The sequence below is a fragment of the Chelonoidis abingdonii genome, chromosome 9 (assembly GCF_003597395.2).
Source record: "Chelonoidis abingdonii isolate Lonesome George chromosome 9, CheloAbing_2.0, whole genome shotgun sequence".
NCBI lineage: Eukaryota > Metazoa > Chordata > Testudines > Testudinidae > Chelonoidis > Chelonoidis abingdonii.
The window spans coordinates 2790540-2803861 of NC_133777.1; the positions used below are offsets into that span (position 1 = coordinate 2790540).

Genomic DNA, 13322 nt, shown 5'->3' on the forward strand with positions numbered 1-13322 from the left:
CATATGTTCCAAGAGCTGCACGAACGCTAACTAATGGGAACAAAACTTCCAGCTCCTGCCCGTGGATGAAGGAACCCTCCATTGTGATTTACTAAGGGGGGATTTTAACAGCAATTATTTTGACAATGGAGGAACTTGGAGCTGAATTTATTTTTAAATGTTCAAGCTTGTCCCAGTTGCTGACACTTACATCAGCGAGTCCTTCGTGCTTTGGCTAGGTTCAGCTGCCTCTACATTCCTGAACCGTTCATCTTCCTCTGACTGGGAGAATGCCAAGGCTGGACAAATGGGAGAGCAACACGGATGCAAAACAGGTTTCTGGAAATAGGATTTAAATTGAAACTTGTAAGTGACAAGTGCTGACTAGTGCAGTAATGATGTCAGGTAGACTCGGTATAGGAAGCAATGTCTTGCAGCCCACACTTCCTTGATTCCTGCAGAATCTCACAAGGCCCTGCCCGAAACCAGCATCACTTCTCAGCTCGCTCTGCTATAAGCAGCATCAGGAACATAGTCAGCATGTCAACAAAGCATCCACAACCCAGCCTTCTACATTCCTGGGTAACCCTTACAGCCATAAGCCACAAATGTTTGATTAGCTACATTCAGCTTTTCCCAGAGAGCTTGGGATCAAAATCTTCAAACTTGGGCGTGGAAAGTTAGGCCCGAAATCGACATTACGGCAACTAACCAAATGGCAACATTTTCAGAAGCGTCAAGATCCCACAGTGCCAGTTGAAGTCAACATTGACCCTTCAATGGGGGCCAATGGCTCACTCTATTTCAGACACTGCAATAGCTGCTAGGTCCAGAATGGTTTTCCTCTGCGAGGAGTGCAGCCTGTCATAAGTTTTATTGCAGATTTACAGGTTTTACAGCTAATTTACCAGACAGTCACTCCTGTTACCACACACACGTCAGCATGCCTACTGCAGGCAGATCCAGTGTGTGAACCAATGCCCATTGTAGTAGACGGGAGGTTCTCCATTGACTTCAATGGACATCAATTAGGCCATGGATAGGTTTTATTTTTATATGCATTTTTAATCCTTATTCAGAAAATTGCACTGTTAACCCCCCGCACTCCCCAAGGCAGGCAGATATCTACACACAAGAATTATTTAAAATCTCTAGCCAACCAAACAACCCTATGCAGTTATGTATGTAAATATATATAAATATTCATTGTCACACATATGGATACCAATCAATTCCTAACGTGCTTGGCCATGCATGCACATATTTCCATTCGTTCATCTCACCTGATGCGTGAGACAGATTTTGGCACAGCTGTGCCTCTAGGCAGTAATACCCATAGAGGGCCAGGAAACTCTGAGACAATCTCTCTACATTCTTCTGCTGGGGAGAAATTGCAGAATGAAGCAAGGATCCTGCAGTGACACTGGTTTATGGGCATGGAGGCCTTGTGTGTCCCCTGACCTTCACCTGTCAACACAACTCAGTGCTCAGCTAGTGCTTGCCCTTGGCAGTGTCAGTGGGGAGGGGAAGAAGGGCAATGCACAGTCAGAGGGCCATCCAGAGAAGCAGGCAGGAGATGGCTGAACTGCTTGCCCCCATTCTGCATGGCGAAGGTAACCAGGGCACAGTCCGGCCCTCACCCACTTTTAGCCCTTCCAACTCAGAGCACATAGATACTCCAGCTCTACACAGACTGCTCACTCAGCAGCCATTCTATGCTGAATCACAACAGGTACTTGCCACGAATGCTAATCAGGTTAGGACAGAGGTGAACTGAAACTGCACAGGGACTTTAAGGAGAAAAACTGAAATTAACAGAGCAGAAAGGAATGATTTGGTACCATTTTCCAAGTTCAGAAAATACATTAATGCCACACAGGGGTTCTTTACAGAGTCGTTAATCTCCACAAGGAGAACACGGTAACCTGCTCCTTACTTGTTACATGTGCATCAAAAGTTGTTGATGTCTACACTGATCTCTCCTTTCATGCCTATCAGCAAACAGCAGACAGGTTCCCCATTAGTGGCTTACAATGGGATCCCAGCACGACGGCAAGCTGAATTGAAAGAGAGCCCATGCTTCACAGCTCCACAGAACAAAAAAAATCAGTGGGTTGAAATCTGATCAAGCAGGAAAAAGTGGCTCTGGTCACATGGACGGCAGCTAGAGGCTGACAGGAAAATCATGCTGAACTGAAGAGCCAATCTGAGATGAAAGATCCAAAGAGCAATTTTCTACTCTGCCCCAAAGAGGAAGATCTGTAACCAAAATATGTTTGAGGCAATTGCAGAATCTTACTACTAAATGAACACTGAAAGGCAAGTAATAGGAAAGCTAAGGGCATAAACCTGGAGTAAATGTGATTTTTAAGATGATCAAGAGAAACAGAGGATAATCAGCAGCACATGCCCCGGGCAGGACATGCAACACAACTAGCCAATATAGATTTGAAATGTTCTGTATGATATAGTACATAAAATAGTACCTAGAAGAGAGAAGGTATTGAGATAAGAGATATGGAGAGCGAGAGGCAGCCAAGACTTATTGAGGCCTGTGTCCCATAAGGACAGCTGGCTCTGATGTGCACAGGACAGTCACAACCCCCATGTTGGGATTTAATAAATTATTTAACTTTTAGTAAAAGACAAGGAAACAACAATCAAGAGAGCCATCCCAGGGAACCGTGTGCACAGCTTTATCCAGCAGCCAACTGCAGCTCTCAGCACCTCCACACAGCTGTCAACCACTTAGCTAAACACAGGTGCAGCATAGAACAGCTGTTGCAATAATGTGTCACACTTGTCATTCCCAGGCAAGGCTAAGCAATAGGAGTGCCCCCATGCATAAAGGACAACAGCCTCTTAACCCTTGAGGTGCTGAGCTTCTTCCATGAGCTCCCCCAGCAGAACCAGCACTGAGCAGCAAACCCAGCTGCCCCCATGCAGGGGAGATCAAACTGCGCCCCTGTTGCAGCGCTGGGGACAGATCACACCAGTCCCTGGTCACACAACCAGCCACAGCCTCTCCCCACTTGACAGCTCCCATTCCCCATTTCTGTCCTCACCTGCAGCCTGCCCCACAGCCCCTCCACGGGTCTCACCCACAGAGCCCACCCGGACACATACAAGCCCCCTGCCCACAGCCTCCCCCCCGACAGCTCCCATCCCCATTGTTCTCCTCACCTGCAGCCTGCCCCACAGAGCCCCCGGACACATACAGCCCCTGCCCATAGCCCCCCCCCAAAGATCCCATCCCCATTCTCCTCACCTGCAGCCTGCCCCCAGAGCCCCCAGACACATACAGCCCCCGGCCCAGCAGCCTCCCCCGACAAGCTCCCTCCCATTCCTTCACTGCAGCCTGCCCCCCAGAGCCCCCCCACATTACAGCCCCCTGCCCACAGCCTCCCCCGACAGCTCCACCACCCCTTCTCCTCACCTGCCAGTCTTGCCCCACAGAGCCCCCAGACACAGAAGCCCCCTGCCCACAGCCTCCCCCGACAGCTCCATCCATTCTCCTCACCTGCGCGGCCCCCAGAGCCCCCAGACACAGACAGCCCCCTGCCCACAGCCTCCCCCGACAGCTCCACCCCCATTCCCCTCACCTGCAGCCTGCCCCCCAGAGCCCCCCAGACACAGACAGCCCCCTGCCACAGCCTCCCCCGACAGCTCCATCCCCATTCTCCTCACCTGCAGCTGCCCCCCAGAGCCCCCCCAGACACAGACAGCCCCCTGCCACAGCCTCCCCCCGACAGCTCCCACCCCCATTCTCCTCACCTGCAGCTGCCCCCAGAGCCCCCCCAGACACAGACAGCCCCCTGCCACAGCCTCCCCCCCCACAGCTCCCACCCCATTCTCCTCACCTGCAGCCTGCCCACAGAGCCCCCCAGACACAGACAGCCCCTGCCACAGCCTCCCCCCGACAGCTCCCACCCCATCTCCTCCCTGCAGCCTGCCCCCCAGCCCCTCCCCGGGTCTCCCACAGAGCCCCCCCCCCAGACACAGATCCTTTACCCTAGATGCCTCCCCATGGCCTCCCCTACTCGCCTACAGCTCCCCCTCGTGATCCAGCCCCATTGCCCCTCCCCCTCCATTCCCGCCTCAGCCACACCGGGACCCCCATCCGCCCCGCCCCGGCCCCGGCCCCGCACTCGCCTGTCGGCGGCGGCGGCGGCCCGACCGCGGCTGGCCGGTACCGGCCATAGTGATCTCCTGCCTCTCCACTTCCTCACCTGCTGCCCCGGCGCTTGCTGGGCCTGCCTAGCCAGCCAGGAAGCCCGGGTCCAGGGCTCCTTGGGAATTGTGTTCATCATCGCCAGCCCCCGCCCCCTGACATTCGGCTGTACAGAGAACCAGACCGTATGGACTACAAATCCCAGCAACCCTAGGCCGCCTTTTCCTGATTGGTGCTCGTCAGCTCATTCTATGCTCAATCCATGTCTCTATTGGCCATTCGTGTACGTTCGTCACACCTATTGTCCAATCGGGCGGCTAAAGACGAGTCTCCGGCAGTACTGGCGCGTGAGGGAGCAGCTCCAATTAGAGCCGAGGGAGGCGGGGATTAACCATAAAGCTTATTTGTGACTGGCTGTGCGTGAGGAGGAGCCTGCCCAATGGCGGCCGGCAGCTGAGGCTATTAAAGGTCGCAGGAGGGGCGGGCACATTCTTTTCCGCGCGGCTGTGCTGAGGTGTAGGGCGGTTAGTTGTCGCGCTGGGGCCGCGTGAGGCCAGTCTGCCGCGGCCCGGGCCCGAGGACGCTCCGTGGTGAGCGGGGCCTCCCTGTGGGGAAGGGTTCGCACGCGGGGCCGCTCACACGGTCTCCAGCCCTAGTGTGGACGGGCCAGTGGTGACTGCAACCCGTGTTCGCTGGGCGCGGCCACGCAGCCCAGCCCCCCCCCCCCGGCGGGCACGTGTTCAGCGCCTCCTGCCTCGGGACTGAGGCTGATTCCTCGTGTGAGCAAGGCAGGGCGGCGTTTTCTCCCGTGCCAGCTGGGCAGGGCCGCGCTCGGCGCGGGGGTTGATGCTCCGCTCGTGCACACGTAGCGTGGTGCAGTTAGTGCAAGTGTATCTGTGTAAACTGGGACTCGCATCCCCCCGCCCAGGCCAGCCAATGTGTCACGGCTTCGTAGCCATCATGGTTTTAACGCACCTGCTGCTTCTACTGGAGACTGAACCGTGGGCTCTGTTACTGCTGAACGCCTGCCTACTCCGAGGGCAGACAAGCTGCTGCTGTGCAGGTTGCGGTGTTAACTGTTGCAGTAGGTGTCCTGTTGAGGGTAGCCTGCGATGAGCTTTCCATTTCTGACACCTCGTATGAGTATTGCCCAAGCAGTACTTGATTACGCTTGATGTCTGAGGCTGCACATTGTACTTGTAACTATCATTACTTGTTTGAGATGTACTAAGTGGTGTGGTGTTGTTTTGTAGGTTACTGGATGCTCTGGTCAGTGCAAGTTGAGGTGAGTCTAGACCAGTGATTCTTGTTAAAATGAGGCCAAAATGAACTGTGTGTATCAGTAGGGCCAGCAGACCCTAAACTTGAGCCAGTGATGAGCTACCGTATTTCTGACACCTCGTCTGAAAACTGTACCTGCAGTATTTGATGATGCTTTTCTGACTGAGGCTCAGAAGTTTTAAATCTTGTTCAGGTAAGGGTGAAAATCCCCTGACAAGGACTGGAATAGAGAAGTTTGTAGTCTATGGGGAGGGGAGTCAGTTTGCAACCTGGTTTAATACTTTATTTGTATTTACTGGTTGGAGTTTAATGCTGCTGTCTCCCTTTGTAGGAATGAAATGGACCAGAAGAGCTCACTTCCATTGTTGGCATCAAAGCAGCTGTAAAGCTTATTTATTCAAATGTAGAGGCTTTAATTTGGATTTACTTTAAAGCACCTGTGACTTGTTATGCATTTTGAATGAAACATGAAAGGTATATTGTATGACTGAAATGTAAGTTATTAAAAAAAGTGAAACAATTTGCTGTTTTTAATGTATGAGACTTGCCTATTAAGTGTTCACTGCTGGGTGAAGGTGGTTTATGCAGATGGAACTTTCTGGAGTGCTAGTCTAAACTGTCATAAAACTCAGTATTGTTTCAAGGGCAGGGGGCATTTCTTTAGCTTTCTTTACAAATAAATATATAGAACATAATACATTAAATGGTTAAAACAGAAACTTCAAGTTGTCTTTGATATGACCATCACTGGTAGTTGTACTCCCCCACAGGCTCTTTTCTAACAAGCAATACAAAAGCAGCAGAAGAATATGCTGTTAAAACACTGGTGTGGAAGCAAGAATAAACATTTATCTGGAAAAGACTGTCCTTAATTCCATGCTGCTTTATAGCATGTAGCTTTGGCCCAAGGTTCAACAACCCTAACCCTCAGCCTTATTCTTGTGAGGTGGGGGAAGATTTAGCTCCATTTAGTCTTATGGGAAAACTATAAAGTGATGTGCCTAGGGGATACATCTAGGTACTGGTAGAGTAAGAATCTAGCTGTCCTTAATCTCAGTACACTTCTGAAGTAACAGCTAAAGCTATCAATTCTTCTGTTTTCAAAGATGGCCTTGGTAGATATAGTCCAAACAAACCCCCTATTAACAAAAGCTAGGTAACACATTTTGGCCAGATGTTTAATTCTGCCATAGTTGATGCACTGAGGAATTCTTTGGTTTACTATTCTGGCCTTCAATAATGGACAGAAAGCTGTCTTTATATTTGGAAAAAAATAAGTTGCAATGAGAAACAGCTGGAGAAAACTGGAAACAGTTCAGTAATAGCAGGGAGATTATATTGGATAAGGGCAAATTTGTGGCAATACCAAACAACCTATCTTATTAGTCAAGGAGATCTAAGAAGGGCCTCTGAGCTGGATACTCATATTGAAAATTAAGTGAATGGCACTCAAATTTTCATTCTGGATTTGACAAACATCTAATGCTGAGTCAGTGTGGGTATTTGATGGTATCCTGAACATGGTTGCCATGGGATGGGTCAGGACATCCAATGTAAAAGCTCTGCTAGCAGTTCAGGAGTGGTTGTATAAGATGCAATGCTTTTCACTGCCTTCTGTGGTGGAAGGTGACAATGTAGGCTTTAGAGGGAGAGAAAGCAGATTGTTACAGAATAGTCCAGGGGTAGGCAACCTATGGCACAGCTGCTGAAGGTGGCAGACAAGCTGATTTTCAGTGGCACTCATGCTGCCTGGGTCCTGGTCACTGTTCCAGGAGGGCTCTGCATTTTAATTTAATTTTAAATGAAGCTTCTTAAACACTTTAAAAACCTTATTTACTTTACATACAACAATAGTTTAGCTATAGACTTCTAGAAAGAGACCTAAAAACTATTACTGGCATGCAAAACCTTAAATTAGAGTGAATAAATGAAGACTTGGCACACTGCTTCTGAAAGGTTGCCGACCCCTGGAATAGTCTATTCACATCACGGGTTAAGCTGAACTGTCCAGTCTGTTACTAGCAAGATTTAATAGTAAGTTCACTACAGTTGGTGAGGTGCATGTCCAAAGAGAAGAGTGGAAGGGTTAAACCTTAGATTTAACTTGACTTGCAATTATGCAGAAAACTCCATATCTACCATAAAGCTGAAGCTGTGGCCTAGTCTACAGCAGTATACAATGTAGATGTTCACTCCTGTATTTTTCTGCTCAGAACATTGGACTTTATCTAGAGCAGTTGGGGAGATCTGAAATGCAGTTTACCTGGCAAAGCTGTTCCTGCCTAGGTAGGTGTGTGATCTTTCTTCCCTGGTTCAATTCAATCCAGCAGTGAAGTCAATTTAAGTGCTCTGATGGAAGGGAGAGATCAGAAATAGTAGAGATGCTTCCTACAGCAATGGATGGGGTTTTTTGTGGTTGGGGTAACTAAACAGTGGAGGGTGCTGTGTTTTATTTTTGTTTCTACTCAGCTGGGTGCGCTCAATGTTGAAAACAAGATACAATTGTGAAGACTGACTCATTTTAAAAAAAAAAATTTATTAAGAGGAACAGAACGTAAAAACTGTAAAACAAGTGACAGCAAGTTGTTAGTGCACACAACACAGGGTTCTTAGGCTTGTTTGATTGTACTGAATATTTCCTCGTTTGGGGGCAGTAAAGCCTGTGTAAAAATAGATGCCAAGAACTTATACAAATCCCAGGAAGGTGCTGCAGTAGAGTAGTTGAGAGACTGCAGAAGTCAATCAGCAGAAAGAGGGCTTGAATTAGGTGCAGTGAGAGTCTTATTTTTAAAGTCTAGGCTTTTAACCAGAAAAAATATCAGCTATTTGATACTGGTTGTTAAATTTCTGCTAATAAAACAATGTTTGCTTCACACCAGGGGGATTTAATTGGGGAGGAAGGCAGGAAAGCACACTGCAGTGACACTGACTTTTTTTGCTCACTTAAATATCTGATTTTTAAATAGTTCTATTCCTGCTGGCAGATTGGAAAGAATGGAGGTGGGGGTTCTTTTCAGGTTTATCAAAGACAGCAAAGCTCAAAGGATTATGCCCTGCTAGGAGAATGGCAGCAATCTGCCAGAACTTTAGGATTAAGTATTCTGGAAGGACTTTGCAATTAATTGTCACTGTTGGGCCTCTCCATACAGTGAATGAGACTGGTGTCTTGCAGTGGGGGATCCCATATGCTTCTCAGTACTGAGAAGATTCAGGTGCTGTTAGAGACCCCCTGAAAAACTTCTTTTAAAAGCAGAATCTAATTAAGTTTTTGGTTTATGGGAGATTTCACTAAGTTGGTACTCTTTCAGTAGTAGGCAGGGGGAAGTACTTTATTGAGGAGCCACCAGAAAGCTCCATGAAGGACTTTGCTTTGCAGATCCAAAGGAGTAGGAAGTGCTTGAGAGGCAAATTTTGGCCAGATCCAGACTGTTGCTGCCCAAATGAATCATAGTGATGCTCTGTCCCCATGTGTATTTCTCCTGGGTCCTCTCCTAGCCCCAGACAACTACCTCTGCCTATGTGTTGAAAATACTGTTCTGCCTCCAAATATTGGTACATAGTCAGAAGCAGCAGAATCAATGAATAGGAGTGCCACTTACCTCCATTAATATTCTCAGCCAAAGAGGTTGAGGCTGGCTGGCTAGCTATGAAAAAAGCTGTTGCTATCTCGGTGGGCAGGACAGAGCTACTGATGTTAGCAGCAACAGAAGCACAGCAAAGCTTACTTGCACACTGTAATGCCATTGTCCAGACTCATCATCTGCTTAATCTTCAGCTCCCACTCTGCCCTTGCTGCTGCTTGCAAAAAGTGAAAACTGCCATGAATTGGACAATTTTAGGGTGTATAGTTCTGTGGTCTAGTGTGTGACTCACATGGTTGTTATTGCAAACACATGGCTCTTTACACAGAGAGCAAGTACCTTATATGTAGAAGGTAGCCTCTTGTGAGGAAACAATGTTTGTGCTGCAGTTACTCACAAAATAGTTTCCCAGAGAATAGGCAGCAGCTGCTCATAGGAGAGATCTTAAACCATCTTTGCTCTACTTGAACAAATGTCAGTTAAAACACGCTGTCCACTTGCATCTTTTCTAAAATCCACTCTGCTCCCTGCATGTGGCTTCTGTGATCTACCAGGCAGCTCTGAGGCAGAGAGGGTGGGGATCAGATAAGTTTGCTGAATCAAGTGCAGTAGTTGCACTTTACAGGGCCCTGCTACAGGGCACACTAGCATCATGGAGACAATTGCTAGGACATGGCAGTCCACATGATGCATTTCATTGCCTGCAAACACTGAGAACAGCACACTGAGTCCTATCCAATAGCATTGCCGGAGGGGGGGGGGGTCAGTTATTTATAGCAGAGAGCTGGGATTGATCAGCATCTCCCTCTTCAGGCCAAGGTTCATATGTTATTGCACTAGAATCTAGAGCAGGTATCTGCTGCAGAACTGTACAGCTGTCCAAAGATTTTTGTCAAAATATTTGACAAAAAAATCAAATTTTTTGGTAAATTTTTTTGAAGAAAAATGTTTATTAAAATAAAGTTTACAATTTTTAAGCAAAAATCTGAAAAAAATAATGGGAAATTTAAGAAAAAAATTCCAGGAAAAAATAATTGCCATGTTTTGACTAGGTCAGGATTGCAGCTTTTGTTTTTATGACTCTTCCTTGCCCTTCTGCTGCTACTAAAAATACATCAGACTGACCTTAACAGAGTATCTATATTTTTAAAGTTGCAATTCTTTGTACAGCACTCACCTTTAAAGCAGCTCATTGAGGAAAAGTAACCCTCTGAGGCCACTTCTTCAGTGGCTGTGCCTGAATCTTGCATTCCTTTCAAGTCCACGCTCTCATTGGCAGGAGCAAGTTACAGGTGTGGACAGAATGCAGCATCACAACTCAACTCAGTTCAGCTGAACAGAACAAGGGGGTGGATTTTAATGAGCTAAATAAATCCCCAACCTGCTTGCAGCTGGTGGGGGTTTGATTTGCTGATTAAAATAACTGTTTATTTCACAATTAAAGTGGTGTTGGGAAATTCAGTGCAGTTAATCCTGATAGTTGCAAATTTCATATTTATGACTATCTGCAGTTAAAAATCCTCTTTTGGCAACAATGTCTCTGAACTCCCCCAAACACTGCATTTAGAAGTGCATTACAAAAATAACAGATTCCAATGAACAGTGCTGGCAAAGGGCTTTTAACAAACCTGTACAGTTAAAACCTATAGCATTCTCCTTGGTTTTCTTTAGCTGAAAGCAAGATCTAGCCCAAGAGAGTGTTAAAGAAATCAAAGCAGCATTGCAGTCTGAAAACGCTATCACCCACATTAAGATAGTTAGCATAAGCTGCAATACATTGGGGGTTTTTACTTACTCAGAATACTAGAAACAGCAATAATGGAGAGCAAAAGCCTTTATCAAACATGTAAACAGTCAGAGTTTCTCTGTACAACAGGTATGTTTGCAGGAGTTTACTCAAAACCAGACAGCTAAGCTCTTGTCTTTTGCAGGGGAGAGCAGGAGAAGCCTCTAGCAAGGAATGTATGTTATACAACATGGTAAAACTGACATATGTAAGAAGGGAGAGACTACAAAAATATTTGCCTTGAAAACGGGGATCTTTCTTGGGCATGTTTATAGATCTCTAATACACACAAAATATACCCTAGCCCAAAATGTTTTCATAATTGAATTCTGAGTGGGAAAAGAAAAATGGAATGGAGCAGGGTAGCCCAGAAACAGAGGTATGGGGGGGGGGGTAAGAGGGTGGAGTTTCCCTCAGTTGTATAATAATACCTAGCACTTCTATAGCGCCTTTCCAACATTAATCCTCACAGTGCCCTCTGCTGCTGTATTACCATCTCCATTTTACAGGTAGAAAAACCGAGGCAAAAGGAGGTCAAATGACTTGCCCAAGGCCACAGAGGGAGTAAGTGTCAAGAGCCACCATGATAACGAGTTCTTGATGTCTAGGTGTGCATGCGGACCAATACCAAACTCCTCTCTGGACACGTTAGAGAAAGTCTGCATCAAACCCATGTCAGGATTAGCAACCGTTAGCTCGTAGGAGTGGACAGGTCCCCAGTGACTGATGTGGGACAGACAATCCCCCTGGGAGGAACTTGAAGTTTTACACCCCACCTGAAGCGATCACAGTGTGTAATTAACGAATACTACTACAATGGGGTGTTGGGCCGTGGTGCCTGGAATGTCGTGGCTGCACCAGAGCCAGTGTCGGAGCTACCAAGAAAGACCCTTTTCTTCTGCTCCTTTCACTCCACATCTGAGCTCGCCTTTACGAGAATACACAGACAATGAACACACATGCACATACTGTCCACGAGGAGGGAGTGTGGCACATGAACACTTGGCATGAGTCTCTGTACAGCTGCCCTGGCTCCTGGAGCCTGCACTTTAGGATCTGCAGCATCCTGAGCCTCTGACTTCCTTCTTCACGTAGTCATGGAGCTTGAATTTGGGCTCATTGGGCAGCTTCATGGACCTGTGTTTCAGCTCCCTGCAGGAGAGACAGATGTGAGGTTATCACTTTGCCTGTAAAAGGAACCCCCGGGAGCAAATCACAGGCAGGAAAAGCCTTTACCGATGCCATCTTCACTTGGGCTAGGTACTTAGGCTGTGGTTCAGGAAAGTGTCTCTACTCAGGAAAGCACTTGACCACATGGTTAAAGTCCCACTGAAGTTATGTTTCAGACATCAAGTTAAACACGTTTAAGTGCTGTCCTAAATCAGAGTTATAGATGCAAGACAATGTAAGAGAAAGCCTTAGAATCAACTCATCTTGCTCCTCAGATACAACCGGTACCAAAAATTAATGGAATTCAGAGTCAACTTCAATGGTTTTTAAATGGCCATTTCGAAGAACTTTCCCCCCGCTTATACAAAAGAGAAACAAACCCTTAGAGGCGGGTTTAAAGATGGGGGCTGTGATTCTGTCTTGATGGCAGGGGAGGGCTGGGGGTGAAGCTAGCTGACCCATGCCGTACCATAGCAATGGCAGACGGTAGTTTTTGTTTCATTGGTTAATGTTCAGTGAACTCGTTTTGTGGCAGTGAGGGAAGGGAGCGGAGATCTGGGTGCAGTACAGATTGCATTCCAACAGGAGAGGCAGTGGTAGGCCAGTTAACTTACTTTGCAATGGCCGTAAAGGCCAAGTCGACATTCAAGCCGCTTTTCGCGCTGGTCTCCATAAAGGGCACTCCGTACTCCTGCAAGACAAGACATGGCTGAGTACAAGACCCATCAGTGGTCCAGAGCAGGCCATGGGTTCCTGCTGTCTGCCTGGTACCAGAGAGCCCAGCTCCAGACACAGTCTCTAACAAAGCCATCCGACTCTGACTGTGCAAAGTGACAGAGGCTTTGGAACCTGACCCTGCCAGAGAGGGCTCTCGAGGGGAATGTGGCATTTAGGGGAAACTCAGGGAGGACAGGAGGGTTTGCTGGGAAAAGTACCAGGAGGAGGGTTATTCTGCAATGCACTGAAAACAGCAGTGAAGTGGCAAAGTGAGGGCAGCGTGAGGGGTGAGAAGGAGCTGGGAAAGCACAAGGAGAGGCAGAGAGCAGGAGAGGGAGGGGAAAGAAACACAAGAAATGAAAATGTCAAACAATCCAAGGCAGCACCGCACAGGCTCCTTCCCACTACAGACTGGCTCCTGCCCCGCTCTTCAGCATCGGAGGCTCACTGTTTAGCTGATGTAGCCTCACAGCTTAACCGTGAATGCAACTTTCCCAAGCAAGTGCAAGCAGCAGCTAATTTAGCTGAGTGAAGTCTTGGGCTGCTAGGGGACACGTACCTTGGCTAATTTCTCTCCATCTTCCCTTTTTACCACTCTGTCCTGGGTCGAATCCACCTAGCAGCGATAACAACAAAG

General features: G+C 47.6%; 2 protein-coding genes, 1 long non-coding RNA gene and 2 other non-coding genes across 6 annotated transcripts in view; 3 read left to right on the top strand and 2 right to left on the bottom strand.

Moving 5' to 3' along the window:
• TRAF7 (TNF receptor associated factor 7) overlaps positions 1-4261 on the bottom strand; it is a 45685-nt gene extending 41424 nt beyond the window's left edge. Inside the window, exon 1 of one of the 2 annotated variants that reach the window (XM_075069134.1) lies at positions 4128-4261. The gene's annotated coding sequence lies outside the window, so the exon portion shown is untranslated. Of the gene's footprint in view, positions 1-1262; positions 1361-4127 lie in introns of those variants that run through there. The other variant, XM_032778448.2, reaches the window with a different exon arrangement.
• A 773-nt stretch (positions 4262-5034) lies between these two features.
• On the top strand, positions 5035-5969 carry LOC142047298 (uncharacterized). The gene is made up of 2 exons (XR_012656477.1): positions 5035-5624; positions 5763-5969. It is a non-coding gene; the product is annotated as an uncharacterized LOC142047298 (long non-coding RNA).
• LOC116823695 (small nucleolar RNA SNORD60) lies at positions 5255-5337 on the top strand. Its single transcript, XR_004373478.1, has one exon. It is a non-coding gene; the product is annotated as a small nucleolar RNA SNORD60 (small nucleolar RNA).
• Positions 5518-5602, top strand: LOC116823694 (small nucleolar RNA SNORD60). Its single transcript, XR_004373476.1, has one exon. It is a non-coding gene; the product is annotated as a small nucleolar RNA SNORD60 (small nucleolar RNA).
• Positions 5970-8057: 2088 nt separating the features above from the next.
• RAB26 (RAB26, member RAS oncogene family) overlaps positions 8058-13322 on the bottom strand; it is a 226301-nt gene continuing 221036 nt past the window's right edge. Inside the window, exons 7-9 of the mRNA XM_075069135.1 lie at positions 13245-13301; positions 12583-12659; positions 8058-11950 (exon numbers count right to left, since the gene is read on the bottom strand). Of these exons, the coding sequence (XP_074925236.1) occupies positions 11848-11950; positions 12583-12659; positions 13245-13301 (237 nt within the window). The 3' untranslated portion in view covers positions 8058-11847. The remainder of the gene's footprint in view (positions 11951-12582; positions 12660-13244; positions 13302-13322) is intronic.